Source organism: Anas acuta, chromosome 27, assembly GCF_963932015.1.
Source record: "Anas acuta chromosome 27, bAnaAcu1.1, whole genome shotgun sequence".
Taxonomy (NCBI): Eukaryota; Metazoa; Chordata; class Aves; order Anseriformes; family Anatidae; genus Anas; species Anas acuta.
Genome location: NC_089005.1, coordinates 5,477,845 through 5,493,179, shown reverse-complemented (window position 1 = coordinate 5,493,179; position 15,335 = coordinate 5,477,845). Strand labels below are relative to the sequence as shown.

The window sequence follows — 15,335 nt, the reverse complement described above, 5'->3', positions numbered from 1 at the left end:
CACCACAAACTCTGGGACATCCCTAGGAACTCGGAGAGCCCAGAATCAGAGAATGGCTTGGGTCAGACCTCCAAGATCCTCCAGTCCAACCCCTGCCATGGACAGGGACACCTCCCACCACACCAGGTTGACCAGGGCCCCATCCAGCCTGGCCTTGAGCACTTTCAGGGACAGGGAATCCATAACCTGTTCTAGCGCCTAGCCATATTTTCACTGACAACACTTTTTACGGGCTTCTAAAGGCAGTACGCTGACAGCAACATCATCTCATTAATTAGATTTTTGTTGTTGTTTTGTTATGTGCAAGTTGGAACAAGCTTTCATCAGTTATAACGGGTTTCACAAGGGGAAATCTTGGCTCCAAGACTGAACAACACACCAAGGGGCAGGGGCAGGGGCAGGGGCAGGGGCCGGGGCCGGGGCCGGGGCCGGGGCCGTTACGCCCGACGCCTGCGCAGTGCCACCGCGCGCGGCGAATTCAAACCGGGAGCGGCCGCGCTCGATTGGCGGGGCGGGCGGGGAGCCGCGCGCCCATCGGGCCGCAGGCGGAGACAGGGCGGGAGGCGGCGGCGCGGAGGCCGCGGCCACGGCCGGTGCCCGCTGCCAGGATGAGCGTCGCGACCCCCCGGCGGGGCAGCGGCGGGCTCGCGTCTCCCGCGCCGCGGCCGCTCGGCAGCTCGGCCACCCCCACGCTGAGCGACTGCCCCGGCAACGATGACGAGCGGGAGAGGCGGCAGCGGCGGCGTTCGCGGGCCGTGGACCTGCAGCTCGGCGGCGCCCAGGCGGCGCTGGGCCTCGTCTCGCCGGTGCCCGGGTAGGGGTTGGGCCCCGGGGTCGGTGTGGGGGTCGCGCTCGATCGGCGCGGGGGGTGGGGAGGGGGGAGGCCCGGCTACCCGGCGCAGACCCGTGCTTCCCTCAGGCAGCCGGATGCGTCGCTGTCGGCGGCCCCGCGATGGACGAACGCGCAGATCTCGGACCACTACGCCACCTGCATCAAGCTGTTCACCGAGAACGTGAGTTGGCGTCCCTCGGGAAGCGCTGCTCGTCGTGCCCCCCCGCCGCTGGGTCCCGCGTCAGCCCGTTGCTGCTGAGCTGCCTAGGGCCAAGGAGGGTTTTTGACCCCTCACCGAGCAGTGGCATCAGTTCTTCTTCCAGGTCCTCTGAGCCGCGTCATAGCCCCGTGATAGGTCTGGATTTGAATCTCTGTTACTGCTTTTCAAGCATAACTAAGTAGGATGTGGCATGGTGCACATGCAGTCAGGTTTTGCTGCAACCTCTCTTGCAGAATGACGGTGCACAGGCAGATTGACAGGTATGATTTTCCAGGTGTTGATTCTCAAGTGTGCTTTATTTCAGAAAATCACCACAAAGAATGTTTTTGGCTTACACCTGATAGACTATATGACAGATATACTGAAACAGAAGGACTCCGAACTGATGAACTTCAAGGTGAGAGAAATTACTGCCTGGTCACTGCAGTGTTTTGTCTCTGATCTGTACCACCTAAGGCTAACTAAGCTTTAATAAGCAAAAACCTCAAATAATTAAACTTCCAGTAAGAGATCCGGTAGAGGCAGCACAGTTGTTTTTAACAGAACCATATGGTGCTGAATGCTTTTGTACTACAGATATTAAAGGCTAAATTCTCCCTTCAGTTATGGTCCTTCAAAAGGAGAGCTTGTTTAAGAATAAGACTTGTGAGGCTTCTGAGGTAAATACTGGGTGTTACAGCCATGTTCTGTTACTGGTTGTAAAAGAAAAGAAGATAGTATGACCTGAGTGTAGGAGCCATCAGGATATAGATAGAAACATCATTAGGGTTGGAAAAGACCTCCAAGATCATCTGCAACCATCACTCTACTAACGTCACCCACTCTAAGCACCACATCCAACCTTTCAAAACTTGCCTGGGCAAAGACTATTCATAGTTCTATTCATAATTCACTGATGCTATGAGGGAGAGATGAATTCTTGGCAGGGATTTTGAACATGGCCTCAAGGAACTGGTGAGCTAGGTATCTTATAATTGATGAAACTGAGGAAGAAACAGGAAACAGTGTGCAGGTTTGGAGTAGGTGCTTCCTCACCTTTCTTGGTTGACCTGTGATCTGGAAGGGTCGCTTCGCTTCTTTTGACTATGTAATTTGGAAAAAACAGAACAATACCAAGAGGAAATACCAAAAGAAGGTGGAAGAGAGAGGTTGCAGATGCAAATTGCACCTTTCTGTTTCTTCCCCTTGCTTAATCTTGGCAACTTTAAGTATTCTTTGTGATCGCTTCCAAAAACCTTGATAAAACAAACTGTATCCTCTGCCTGGGAAGATATATCTTGACCCCTGCTGCGTACCTAGATTCCTGATAGGTTTCTGGATAAATCTTTATATGTGCTCATGGTTCTGCTTGTAATACAAGAATTCAGAAACTCAGGTCTGCTGCTTGTCTTCTGTATTTGCATCTTTTGTGTCTTGTTCCTTTCTAACTGTAACAATTGCATCCTGTTTTCCTCTGTCAGATAGCAGCTGGCACCCTTGATGCCAGTGCGAAGATTTATGCTGTGCGTGTAGACGTAGTCCATGCAGATACGTACAAAGTTCTTGGAGGCTTGGGCAAGGGCTCGACACCTACAGAAGATACGGACAGCCCAAAAGGAGGTGTGCCATTCACTCATTTTCTGTTAAGCTGTTCCTGGTTCAACCTACAAGTAAGAAACGTCAGTGTACTTAATGCAGCACCCATGAATTTTGAAGCACTTAGCTTACGTTTTTGAAGCACTGCTCTATATCTGGGACAGTACTGCTAGCTTGATTCTTTTCAAGGGCTGAAAAATACTGAATTAGTTTGGATTCTTGAGCAAGGGAGGTTGAGATGAGAACCTGAGTATGATGCTCAGTCCTGTATTTAATGATTTGGCCAGATAGATTTGAAAGCAAACAAGGGGGAGCCTGATCTGAAATTTGCGCATGCAGTACCCTAGTCTTTGCTATCCTTTGCTTCAAAACAATCATGTGCTGTTAAGACAAAATATACATGATAAAAAGAATTACAGCATACAGGCAATGAAATGTTAGTGGTTCATGCTCATTCGATACTTATGTGGGTAACTTCGTACCTACTGGGCTTCTGTGTGTGTGCATACATTTGGCTATACAAACTGCAAGTTTTCTAACTGTAACTTCCGCTTTTAGCAGAAGACAGTGCAGCTTCTGGTACTGTCAAGAGAGTCCAGGCAAAGAAAAAGCATTCATTCAAAACCATTGAGCAGAACTTGAACAACATCAATGTGACAGATGATAATCGCAGATGTGAGGTGGGTGGAGGTGGAACTGCTGCAGTGGTGGGTGAAAGAAGGAAACATCACTTCACTCTTGTTTTCCTAACTGTGCAGTCCTCTTTTGGGCTGTAATATTCACATGCATGTCTGAATTCTGCTATTATAACAAGATTGTTCTTACTTGCGTTTAATCCTTCTGCATGAGGCAGCCGTGAGAGCGCTGTCCTCGCTGAAAAAGATGCATAGGTCATTCTCCCTTTGTTGTTGTACTTAAAAGTCTTCTGTAGAGATGTATGTCTCACCATCTGTATGCTCCATTCTCTACTTCATTCCATACCTGTAGGTTGACCCCATGTTTCAGAAAACATCAGCATCTTTTGATGAATGCAGCACAGCTGGCATTTTCCTCACCAGCCTGCGTACCCAAAGTTGCCACAGTAAGCTCCTCTTTGACTCGGAGATCGTGCCTCTCCCATCTTCGGCAACCGTCACTCTGCCAAACTGTGATCCTGTGAAAGTGACAGATTTAAACTGTGAGTGCTGATAACCACTGAGTAGTTGGCCCATCCAGACCTTTTGATCTTTTTCATCTTCCAAGCATGCTCATTCTAGTCTCAGCCAGCTTGCTTGTACTTTTGTTTTGTCTGTTTGGCTCCCCTGTGGCACCCTTCTTACGATCCTGCTCAAGCTGAGACTGGTTGCTGACAAACCAGGATCCTTGTAGGTTTTAGATCTCTACCTGTAGCTTAACCTCCAGCAGACCTGTCACACAGCACATACATATGGTCTGAGCTTGCACAGCAATTAAGACGAGCATGTTCCAGTTAAGGGCTGACCTTTTTAGACTGCTTTAACCCTGCAGATACTACCAAACCTTACTGCTCTGATAAGATTCCCGGCATTATGCCCATCCTTCAGTTACAGAAGTAGTTGAACCTACCTTGCTGCTGAAGAAAAAGTCCAAGTGCTTTTGCAGTGAGCCCTGCTCTATATGCAAGAAGAGCTGCCTGTATATGCGACTTTAAGAACAATCTAACACCTAGCATTTGTTTTAGCTACCAGTTACTTTACCCTGTGTCTAATACCTCCTTCTTGTTCTTGTCTCTAGTGCTGCTATCACAGTGCATTGAAAAACGCCCCATCTGCTCTTCACTGGCTGGTTTCCAGTTTACACATTGGGATGCTGAATCCCATGATGAGGTATATTAGTTGGCTTGGAGCAGGGTGGGATACTTAAGCTGTATTCTGTGCACACAGTTGTCACCCCAAGGCAATCTCAGAGATACACAAGGCAGGGGGATGTGCTACGGGGTTGTAGGTGTCCTGCAACTTTTCCCCTGAACACCTTCTTACCTTACAGTCAGTGTCAGCCCTGTTGGATAAATTTAAGAAGAGTGATCAAGTGTTCAACATCAATGCAGAGATAGACAGTTATGTAGAAGATGGTGTTCTCATGCTGCCAGATGATGACTTCAACACTGATTCACCCAGGAGTAAAGTAGCAGATGAAATTGGGGAATTCACAGAAAACAAGTCCTTCAGGACAGTCCATGAGAGCAAGGGGTGAGTGATCAATGAAAATCTATAGTTTTGCTTTGATAGCAAGTAACAAGTTAAGACAGCTCGTGTGGGGTTCTTTAGTTTATTGTGCATGCTTTCCATCTGGCTATAGCTTACTTTATGATCAAGTTTCAGGTACATTGAGGAATGTGTGTCTCTGACTCCCAAGGGAACCTTTTGTGTGGTTGCATTTCCCCAGTGTTTGCTTATCTACTCACTCTGCTCCCATTTTCAGCCTGCCCTTTGACAAACCCACCGCTGTTTTTGCAGTAGCCTCACAGACTACCGACAGTACTGTTTGCTGATTAGAGAGCAAGAATCTTGCACATGTGTTGGCAGACGGACCAGGAGATGTCTGTACAGACCTGGTCTGGGTATTAAACACATATTTAGGCCTGTTGTGTGTCAAAGGAAGGATTTCACTGAGCAACTTGTGCTCTTTCCAGACTTGATGCAGTTCCTTTTGGAGAGGGAGACATCGGAACCATGTGCTTTCATCTCTCCATGAAGCCAGGGGAATACTCCTACTTCAGTCCCCAAACTCTCTCAATGTGGGCTGGCCCAGACCACTGGCGTTTCAAACCTCACCACAAATGTATGTATTTAGGGACAGGAGCTCGTATACTAGAAGATCTGGCTACTGCCAGGTCCTATTTATGTTTGGAGATGGGCAGTATGTGATTCATAAAGCACAGACAGAAAAGATGGGACATGTCTGCATGGCTCTTTTCTAGCCTGATTGGAAGCAGTACTGAGTGCAGACACCAGAAGAGCTTTAAGTCATGTGTGGATACTTTGATGTCTAATGTGTTCTCTATTTGTTGCATTTGTTAATGATGCTCAAAGTTGAGGGGGTGTCTCACTGCAGCAATAGGATGTGATAGTACTAATACAGATCCTGTGTTTTTTTTTTCCCCACCTTCTGTGTAAAAATAAAAAAGAATAATACTATTTTCTACTTCTATAAAGAGAATATTGATCCCATTAAAATGTGAAGCAGAGGACACCACTTATTGCTTTCCCTAACAAAGAAAAAAGACCTTGTTTGTAAAAAGACACAGGTGACCTGTCTGTGTGGAGCCAATGCTCAAGATGGGATTGAGTTTGTCTTCATTGTCACAAACTACTGTTACCTTCCTTTCTGCAGCTGGTTCTATCTCTGAACAACAGAATAAGAAGAGGATGGCAAAGAAAGGATTTGAAATAAACTTTGATGAGGATATTGACTTTGAGACGTATTTCCGTAAGACCAAGGTATGCACTGAGTTTCTACCTCTCTGTTCTGTCTTCAGCCATATTTGTGTTTTAGCACTGTAATCTGCAAGTGGCTTGTCTCATTCTCCTTTGAAACTGGCTCTGTATACCCAATATTGTGCATGTTCTTTGGAGAGGGGTCTTCTGATTCCAACGCATGTTACAAACAGATTTTCCAACCTTGAAATAAAGAATCAGGATGGATTCTACTTGGCTAATACCTGTAAGTAAGAGACACCCTTCAGGCTCAGTTGTGTGTCCCAGGATGCGGTGCTAAAGTCACTGGATGCACTGACTGGACTGTTGTAGTACTACTCTTTGGAAATACGTCAGAACTTTTCTCCTTTTGAACAAAGACCTGTGTTCAAAGCACTTATTTGTGCATTAATCCTCTGAGTATTGGATATTGCATGATTTAATGTCTTCCACAGGCTGCTTTAACTCTGAACAAATCCATTCTGGAAAGCCAAAACATGAAGGCCACCACACTTCCTGCAGACTTCAACTATAATCCTAACAATATTGTCCAGCTGTTTCTCAAACCACTTGTTAAGGTAAGAGTCATTGTGGAACTGTTGCCAAGAGGATTTTGCACAAAAACACTCTTGATCTGTTTGAAATGCTCTGGGATGCTCCTCAGGCTGCGAGATGAGGCAGCATGATGCCAGTCAGTGACCTAGCCCTCTTACGGATACTGAGTGGCCTGTGCTTGGCTGTTTTGCTTTACGAGGGAGTTGGTGGTGAGCTGATACATAAGCAGGAGGAAGAGGCAGCAGACTCAGAAAAGGGGTAGCGATGAATTAACAAGGTGTAGGCATTGCTTTGAGAAATATCTAGAGTTTTTCCTTTCCTGACTCCCCAGTCTCATCTCTGCAGCTCTGCAGGCCGTCTGAGCCAGGCAGCTCATTGGATCATGAAGATGAGATCGGCGAGTATGATTACAACAACCCCAATGACACCTCCAATTTCTGCCCTGCAGTGCAGGTAACCGGGACAAGATTTTTCTGTTACCAATATTTGACATGTGGTAGGAGTAATTTAGGAAGAATCTATGTCCAGCATTAGTTACTAGTGAAATAGAATTGACATCAGATTGTGACAAAGGTGCGGGAGGTTCTCTGTGTACAATTCTATCCCCTCGCTCTCACTGGGACACTAACAACATCAACTAAACTGTCTGCCCTTGGAATTTGCCTGACAGCTTGCTGCAGAAACTCCTTTCTGTGCTTTTTTCCATACACACCTACCCTGAAGGAGGAGTAAATACTATTACTCGCCTCTGCAGTCATCTCTGCACAGTGACGCTTGCTCCCAGCTGTTTCAAGCTCCTGCTTAAATACATTTCCTCTAAAGCTTCAGTTTTCTGCCAGGCCAATGCAACCTCCTGAGCGTGTTTTGTTACAAATCTCAGCTGGTCCCATGCTGGCAGGAGAGCCCTCATTTCTGTCAATTTTGCTAGTAGATCAGCGTTTTGATATTACGTGCTCTAGATCTCCCTTGAGTTTAGCCTTAGTACAAGCTAAAAGGTGTGGGGAGAGGCTGAAGAAGACTCTTCCACAGGAAAAGTGGGCAGGTATTACCACTCTTCTGTAGGCTGTGTGCTCTTGTTGTCTCAGTGCAGGGCATCTCTGGCTGCTCAGAGATGTCTTGGTGGCCTCACTGCTGTATCTGTTCTTGATCAGGCCGCAGACAGCGGTGATGACAATGATCCCATTCAATTCATGAGCCAAACAGAGCATTTCAACCTTAATGCTCACCCTGAGGGTCAAGACGAGGAGTTCAATGGAGTTGTTGGTGCTGATATTACAATGTATGGAGAGCTGAACCTTATTGCTGAGCCCCAGAAGGTAAGGACTTGTGCTGTTGCCCAGATGTGAACTGCTCACTGCCTTGGGTAGTTAGAAATTCTGAGACAGCAGTGTCCCTGGTTCAGGATCTCCTGGGTTTGCTACTGGATACTTTATCCTCAAATGATAGCTCAGGTAAGAGAATAAAAATAAAATAAATTAAAATAAGGGTTTAGTAGTAAGATAGCATTCACTGTTCCCATAGGGAAAATCATGTTTTAATTGTTCCTGTGTCTGTGACTGAGGGTACTACTGCTGCCTCTGCTCAGGTGTTGTCTGCTAAGCCAGAATGTCTTTTCCTCAGGTCAATAAGATAGCAATTCAGTATGCAAAGACAGCCAAGAAAATGGACATGAAGAAGTTAAAGCAAAACATGTGGGACATCTTACTTGATACAGGAAAAAAACAACCGCTGGCAGAGGTGAGTGCAGGCAGAGCCACGTACTTTAACAGGACCAAGGATCAGAGAATGTACTGCAAGTAACAGTGCTTAGCTCTGTTCTTGGGCAAGTTTAGTGGCAATTCCTTTCTAGTAGTCTTGCTCCCATGGGGTGTTTGTTAAGGATGGACTGTGAGCAGTGACTTGCAGTGGTTGTTCTCTGAGCATGAGGCTGCATTCTGGGGAACAAAATCTGTCTCAGCAGTGTCTGTCTTTTTGCTGAATAGATTGAAGATATGGAGAAAGACCCATCAGTGGTAACAGGCGAGAAGGCCTTCAGCGACATCACAAAGGAACTGCTTCACAGGTAGAGAAGCCCTAACAAAGGTTGGACTGAAGATGAGGCAGTTTTCAGCTGAGCTTGGGCAAACCCTGACCCGTGTGTTTGTTACAATCTGCTGACTGAACCCTGATGGGGGAAAGTCTTCTCTCGCTCTCTGGGTTTCCCTGAGGAAGCTATAGGTTGTATTTTGCTAGTGGGAGGGAAAAGGTAGAGAAAACCAGAGACGTGGGAGGAAGCTGTCACACGTGCAGTTAATCTTTGATGACCTGATGGTTTGCAGACATGCTTTTATCTGTATGGTCTCAGTAGACTGGCTATCCTGATGTCCTCTCTTCTCTTCCCATAGGCTGCCTTCTATACTGGTGAAAAATCTGTCTGTCCCTTTAGCCTTCACCTGCCTCTTGCATCTGGCAAATGAGAAGGTAAGTAAAACACATGCAGAGGAGATATGGTAGGAGCATTGGGTGAAACAGTAAAAAGCACCAAGAGCTGGGCCATTTTATATTTACATCAGGACCTTAAGCCTGTTTCATGTTTATAGGGAGCATAAATCAGGTTGATATGCTGGGAATGAGAAGCCCATTGTTTAGTGCTCTCAGCATTTCCAGCCTAACTTCTGTCTGTCCTTTTTTGTCCTTGGGTCTGGCAGCAGAGGGGGATGAGTGCATTCTTGTTATAAGTGTTGGGGGTGTTTCAGACTGGTAGAACGGCTAATGGGAGGCCTTGGTCTTGTGCACCAACAGCGGAGACAGAAGGGGCTATGATTGTTCTGAACCTTCCTCGTGTTTTTATTCAGCTGCTTTGGAGCAGTCATCAGGCTGGACCTTCAGACTCGAAGGGAAGAGCCTGGTTTTATTGAACTTAACTTTTTCGTTTTCACAGAATCTCATATTGGAGGGTACAGAGGACTTGTCTGATGTCCTGGTGAAACAAGGTAACTGAACCTTGTGCAGAGGGGAGCATCGAGGCTTACCCACAGGACAGAGTTCTGCTCTTCAGCTGGCCTGTTCTTGCTATGGACTGTCTCATCAGCGGCAGATTTTTTTCCTCCCAGACTTGTTGTTGAGAAATCCCACCTCAGAAAGACTTAAATCATGGACATGGTCCTACCTAAACACAGAGCCCATATGGATGGACAGTTACAGTTCAGCCTGACATCTTTGATCCATTACCTCTTTCCTGGGCCTTGATAGCAGAGTTCTGCAATCTCACTGTGAACCACCAGTACCTGTTAGCAAAGGCTACTTTGTGTGTCACTCACTGTCTGCTTATAATTCACAGCACACTGACTGGTATTCATGTCTCCAATTCTTCCTTAAGTCCTGTTCCTTTGCCTGGTCTTTCCCTGAAGTGATTTATCTTTTATACTGAGCTTAATAATAATAAATTCCTACAGACTTCTTTGATGGACCTTTGAGAGGGGGCAGGAGGGGTCTCTGAAGCAAGAGAAAAACTAATTAACACAAGTGTTAGGGAGCAGCAAGAGGCTTCCTAAGAGGAGAAGATCACTGGAGTGTCACCAGCCAGAACTGAGTCAAGCAGTACCTCAATGAGGTAAACATAAGACCTGGAGATGATGGCCAGGTTCAACCAGGAGCTGAGTTCACTAGGCAAGCTCATGGTGTTGAAGCAGGTCTGAGGCCAAGCTAAGAAGTCTGGTCAGGATTGGGTCTAGGTCTGAGGTGATGAGGCAGGGAGACCAGCACTCCTGATGCAGCTCAGGCAGAGAGTGAAGGCTGAGCTTAAATAGGTCTCCTGGGCATAGGTGGAGGCCCTGGGTGAGGCTCCTCAGGGGCCACTGAGGCTTATGAATACCCTCAGGGCCCTGCTAACGGTGTGGGTGTGTCAGGTAATGGAACCTAGACCTGTTTTCATGGCTTTGGAGGGGGCACTGAGGGACAGAGCTGGCCCTACGCAGGCAATTCTGCCCCCAGGGGCTGAGGCTATGCAGGCACCCAGAGCCAATACTGAGGGACATGTTGGGTGGCACAGGAATTGCTTGTGGGTACGAGGGAAGGTACTTGGGACTCAGGAGTAGGGTTTTGCGGGTGGTAGGATTTTAAGGGGGTTAGGGGGTCAGGGTTAAGGCTATGGCATGGTTGCTATTGTTAGGGCTCTTAGGGTTGGGGCCATTTTCATGGTCAGGGTTAGAGGTGAGGATTAGGATTACAGGGGTTGCAGAGTTAGGGTTAGAAGGCTAGTATTAGGCTTAGGTGTTCGCTTTATGATTTTGGTTAGGGTTACACAATCAGGTTTAGGGTTTAGAGTTAAGAGTTAGAGATAGGGTTAGGTTTAATGTTTAGGGTTAATAGCTAGGCTAACAGTTTTGGTTAGGGTTAGTAGTTTTGGTTAATCATAGAATCACTTGAGTTGGAAGAGACCTTAAAGAAAAAATCATCTAACTCCAACCCCCCTCCCATAGGCAAGGATGCCACCCACTAGATCAGGTTAACCGAGGCCCCATCTAGCCTGGCCTTGTGCATCTTCAGGGATGGAGCAGCCACAACTTTTCTTGGCTACCTGTTACAGTGCCTCACTACCCGTACAGTGAATTTCCTCCTAATAACACAGCTGCAGGGATTGCAGGGATTCCTAAAGTCATAGCCAAATCCAAGAAAGAGAGGAGGACGTGATGCTTTTGATAGAAAGGAGCTGGGTTTGGGGGCAAAATCCGTCCCTTTTTCTATCCCGGAGACACCCAAGGGCATAGGACAGCAGCACTGCAGGGCAGCAAGAGATGCTGTGCATTTCTCTCGTCGCCCTGAGACAGCCACTGGGTGACGATGGTGCCAAGCGTCTTGAAAGAGACCTTGCTTTCTCAGGCCCAGGTGTCCAGCTGCATGCCAAGGCAATCCCTGGCTCCCAGGCGCAGTTGCCAGGCCCAAGGCCGAGCTCCCCTGCGAACCCCCAGCCCAGCAGACCTTGCTCCTGGCGTTGTGGAGCAGCCATTTCACGGGAGCCTTTTCTCCTGGCAGTCAGCTTAGCGCCGTAAGCTCTGCCAGCGGGACGCCTGAGAGCCGTGGGAGCTCAGCAGAGAGTCCCTGTCAGCCTTGGAGCTCACAAAGGTGGGTGGCCACAAGTGCCCCGAGCGTCCAGCTCGCATTGAGGACTGCTGCTGGCACTCGAGGCGTGGAGGTCGGCATGGTGCAATGGGAGACGCCACTGTCCTGCTGGTGGGACAAGAGACACTGATGTGCTGCTGCTGCAGGAGGAGACTTGAAGGTGCTGCTGCTTCGAGGTGCTGAGGAGCGGGCAGCCTCCATGCCGGTGGCTGAGCTGAGCATGCTCCTGTTCATTAGCGCTCTCCCCTTCCTCTCTTTTTCTGGAGGTGGAGAGAGAGAAACGCACAGATCTCTTTCTTTCCCGGTAGGAAATGGAAGAGCCTTGAATCTACATATTGGCCAGATTCTGCCTGGCGCCCTTGGGACTGGGGATCTGTGTTGATCTGTAAGAAAGAGCAATCGTCAGCACAGCAACTCCCCGTGACCTTGTGTCTATCAGCATCGTCCCAATCCCTCTCTAGAGCTGTGGGCTGGCCAAGCTGTGTGTTGGATGGTGAAAGTGGGAAATGGGAATGGGTTGGGAAAGGATGAGTGCGCCGAGAAATCCTTGCTGGGCTGGGAAGACTTCCTTGGGGTGGAAAGGCATTGGGCTCGGCAATGAAAGAGATGGGAAATGTGCCCGGGGTTTGAAAGCATTGGGAAGCAAAAGCCTTGGGATGGGCAATGGCTCCTGGGATGGGAAAGCCTTGGGATGGGAAGTCTTGAATGGGGTGGGTACCATTCCCTGGGGAAGGAAATACTTGGAAAAGTCCTCCAAGAGAGGGGAATTCTTTGGGACGAGATCTCTTTGGATGAAGGGAAAAATCTGCTTGTGTTGATGGGAAATGTTTTGTATGGGAATCTGTTATCTTGTGAGCTTGTCAGGATGGGAAATGACCATGAGGATGAAAGCTGGTCCTGGGCTGGGAAATGCTCAGGACGGGCAAGAGGCGGTGTGGAAGCGTGGTGGGCATGGCAAGTGCTGCGTGGGAGGGCAAGCCTGCTGGGGATGGCCAAGTCTTGCGCTGGGCAGCCTGCTTGGCTCCAAAGCCTGCAGTCCTCCCCAAGATGTCGGCGAGGGGCTGGTCAGCCGTTGGGACGGAACGGCCGTTGCGCGGGTTCCCCAAGCAACCGCCCCACTCTCCAGCCACCATGGCAGGTCCAGCAGCCGGCTCCCGCTCCTCCCGGGGCTGCGGCCCTGCTGGCGAGCCCAGCGCCCCAGAGCTCAGCCCAGCGCCCTTTTTCCCACAGAGGGTTTCCCCAGACGGCTTCTGCGGGTTGCGCAGACGCAAAACTCCCCCTTCGTCGTCCCAGCTGTGCCGCCAACGGTGGCTGCCTGGCTGCTGCCCTCCCTCCCCGGAGCGACGGCGCTGCCCTTGCAGCCCCTGCAGGTACCCACCCTCCCCTTCGCGCTGCCCCAGGCCACCGTCTGGCACGTGGTGCCGGGGGTCCAGGGGCAGGTGCTGCAGCTCCCCGCCGGGGTGCAGCTGCCACCTGGGGGGCACCTCCCAGCCCAGGGGCACCACCTGCAGCTTGGGCAGCTCCCCGCCGTGGGGCAGCTCCCCCACACCGCTCCTCCCTGTGCCCCCGTCCATCAGTGGGGACAGCCCATGGTGACGGGGACACCGGTGCCCCACCATGCGCTGGGGCTGGGGCCCAGGGCCGTGCTCCATGGGGAGCTCCTGCACCCCGCAGGCACCTGCCTGTTGCAGGTCCCCGCCCAGCGCAACCCCCCGCCACCCCTCGTCCCGGGGCCTCCGCTGCGGGGGCAGGCGCTCCCCACGCCCCGCACCCTGAGCAGCAGCCGGGGGCAGCTGCCGGAGCCCTGCTTGCACGCCGTGGGGCTCAGCGAGGACCAGGGGCCCCCGCTGCCCAGCCCCACTCCCCCCGAGCCTGCCCAGGCTCCAAGGACCGCCAGCACCCAGACGGCGACGCCCGACGGTGAGTTTGGGGCTGGCACAGCCGGCCGCTTGTGGCCCCACACCCAGGGGCCACGGGAAAGCTGACATCGCCCGTCTTGGGGGATTTTCTTGCTTGGTCCTCAGCGGCGACAGCCCCGCAGGTGCCTGAGGAGCCCCCGCAGCTGCCCGAGCTGGGCCCCGATGCCTTGGCCGAGGCCTGTCCAGAGCTGGCAGGGGACAGCCAGCAGCTGCAGCACGTGCAGGACGAGCTCCTGGCCCACCTGGACATCCCCATCCCCGACATGGAGGAGCTGCTCAGCTGGCTCGATGCCGTGGAGCCCCAGGACGCCTTCCCCGATTTGCCCAGCAGTCCTGCCCTCAGCCGCTTCCTCTCCCAGCTGCCCGACCTCTGCGAGGACATCGAGGAGCCGAGCACGCAGGGACTGGAAGCCACAGGAGCCCTCGGTGAGGTCCCCTCAAGCCCTGGGGTGCGCCCCGAGAAGCTTGAGGGTGGGCTGTCGCTGCAGTCCCCCGTCGTGCCAGCAGTGAGCCCCCCCCTCAGCCCTGCAGCCAGTCCCCTGCCCAGTGTGCTTAGGAGCCCCCTACCCAGTCCACCCCTGAGTCCCCCCAGGAGCCTCCCTGACACCCAGGTCCTCAGTGCCCTTAGTAGAGCCCTGCCCCAACCCCCCCAGCGTTCCCTCAAGACCCGCCCCAACCCCAAGGTCCCCAGTGCCCTTAGTAGAGCCCAGCCCAAATCCCCCCCGAGTTCCCCCAAGAAACACCCCAACCCCAAGGGCCGCAGTGACCATAGGAGACCCCTGCCCAAACGCCCCCTGGGTCCCCTCAAGAGCCCCCTGGCTGCCCCTGCGTCCACCGGCACCGAGCGGGGGGCCAAGCGCCCCGCGCCCAGCAGCACCCCCGGGACAGCGCAGAGCTGCCAGCACAGGAGGCCGACGACAGAGAACCCCCCCCGCAAGGACAGGAAGATGCTGCTGGGCCAGGCTGGCCAAGGCCGCAAGAGACCGTGCCAGGGGAAGACGCGTGGCAGCAGCACGGTGGCTGGCAGCAGCAGGGAAGCAGGCAGCAGCGGGCAGCAGCTGGCGATCAACAGCACCACGGCACCGGTGAAGAGAGCGCGAAGCCCGGGGGCTGCAGGGGGGCAAGGAGCAGCGGCACCAGCTCCCCGCAGAGCGCGGCTGCTGCCGGAGACTCCGAGTGGGGAGCCCCGTGCCGTGCGGCCCCAGGACAGGCTCTGTCCCCAGGCCAGCGGGGCCAAGACGCTGGAGGAGTCGGTGCCCATCACGCCGCAGCAGCGTCCCGAGCGGGAGCGCCTGAAGAAGCTGGCCCAGGAGGAGCGGCAGCGGGCGGCCCACCAGATGAAGATCGGCCCCGTGCAATTCTTCGTGCAGCGGCAGAAGGACCACGCCAGAGCCTACTCTTACGGCTACCCGTGACCGACCTCGGCCTTCTCCTCGACGGCCCCCGCAGCACCCAGGCAGGCACAGAGACCTCTGCAGGCACCTGCTCCAGCTTCAGCCACGCTCCTCAGCCCTTGCCCCTCTCGCTTGCCCTCTCCCCTCTCTCGTGCTGGAGCTAGGGGATGAGCTTGTCACTCTCAGGGATGGGCAACGGGGGCAATGGAAAATGCGTGGCTCACCGAGGAAGGTGGCAATGGGAAGCTGGGGAGATGCTGGCAGCGGCTGGGCTGGGAAAGCTTGCCCATGGCAACTGCTGCTTGG

The 15,335-nt window shown here is 51.8% G+C and overlaps 1 protein-coding gene across 2 annotated transcripts; it reads left to right on the top strand.

Moving 5' to 3' along the window:
* Positions 1 to 488: 488 nt before the first annotated feature.
* NCAPH (non-SMC condensin I complex subunit H) lies at positions 489 to 10,055 on the top strand. 2 transcript variants are annotated; one of them, XM_068662096.1, is made up of 17 exons: positions 489 to 814; positions 920 to 1,013; positions 1,357 to 1,449; positions 2,513 to 2,651; positions 3,189 to 3,307; positions 3,615 to 3,804; positions 4,380 to 4,471; positions 4,632 to 4,834; positions 5,278 to 5,426; positions 5,979 to 6,085; positions 6,517 to 6,639; positions 6,962 to 7,069; positions 7,768 to 7,932; positions 8,237 to 8,353; positions 8,599 to 8,678; positions 9,001 to 9,076; positions 9,537 to 10,055. In XM_068662096.1, exons 1-17 carry the CDS (start codon positions 609 to 611, stop codon positions 9,594 to 9,596), a joined length of 2,121 nt encoding a protein of 706 aa, XP_068518197.1. In that variant the 5' UTR covers positions 489 to 608; the 3' UTR covers positions 9,597 to 10,055. The 2 variants fall into 2 exon arrangements, with proteins under 2 accessions (XP_068518197.1, XP_068518196.1); XM_068662095.1 differs by having other exon boundaries at positions 492 to 814; positions 3,186 to 3,307.
* The last annotated feature ends 5,280 nt before the right edge of the window (positions 10,056 to 15,335 follow it).

What these genes read in the sequence shown, in the direction of transcription:
- NCAPH (XM_068662095.1), top strand. Translation starts at nt 609, where the DNA reads ATGAGCGTCGCGACCCCCCGGCGGGGCAGCGGCGGGCTCGCGTCTCCC. An exon ending in TCAAGCTGTTCACCGAGAAC is followed by an intron (nt 1,014 to 1,356) that starts GTGAGTTGGCGT and finishes GCTTTATTTCAG; the next exon opens with AAAATCACCACAAAGAATGT. An exon ending in ATTTCTGCCCTGCAGTGCAG is followed by an intron (nt 7,070 to 7,767) that starts GTAACCGGGACA and finishes GTTCTTGATCAG; the next exon opens with GCCGCAGACAGCGGTGATGA.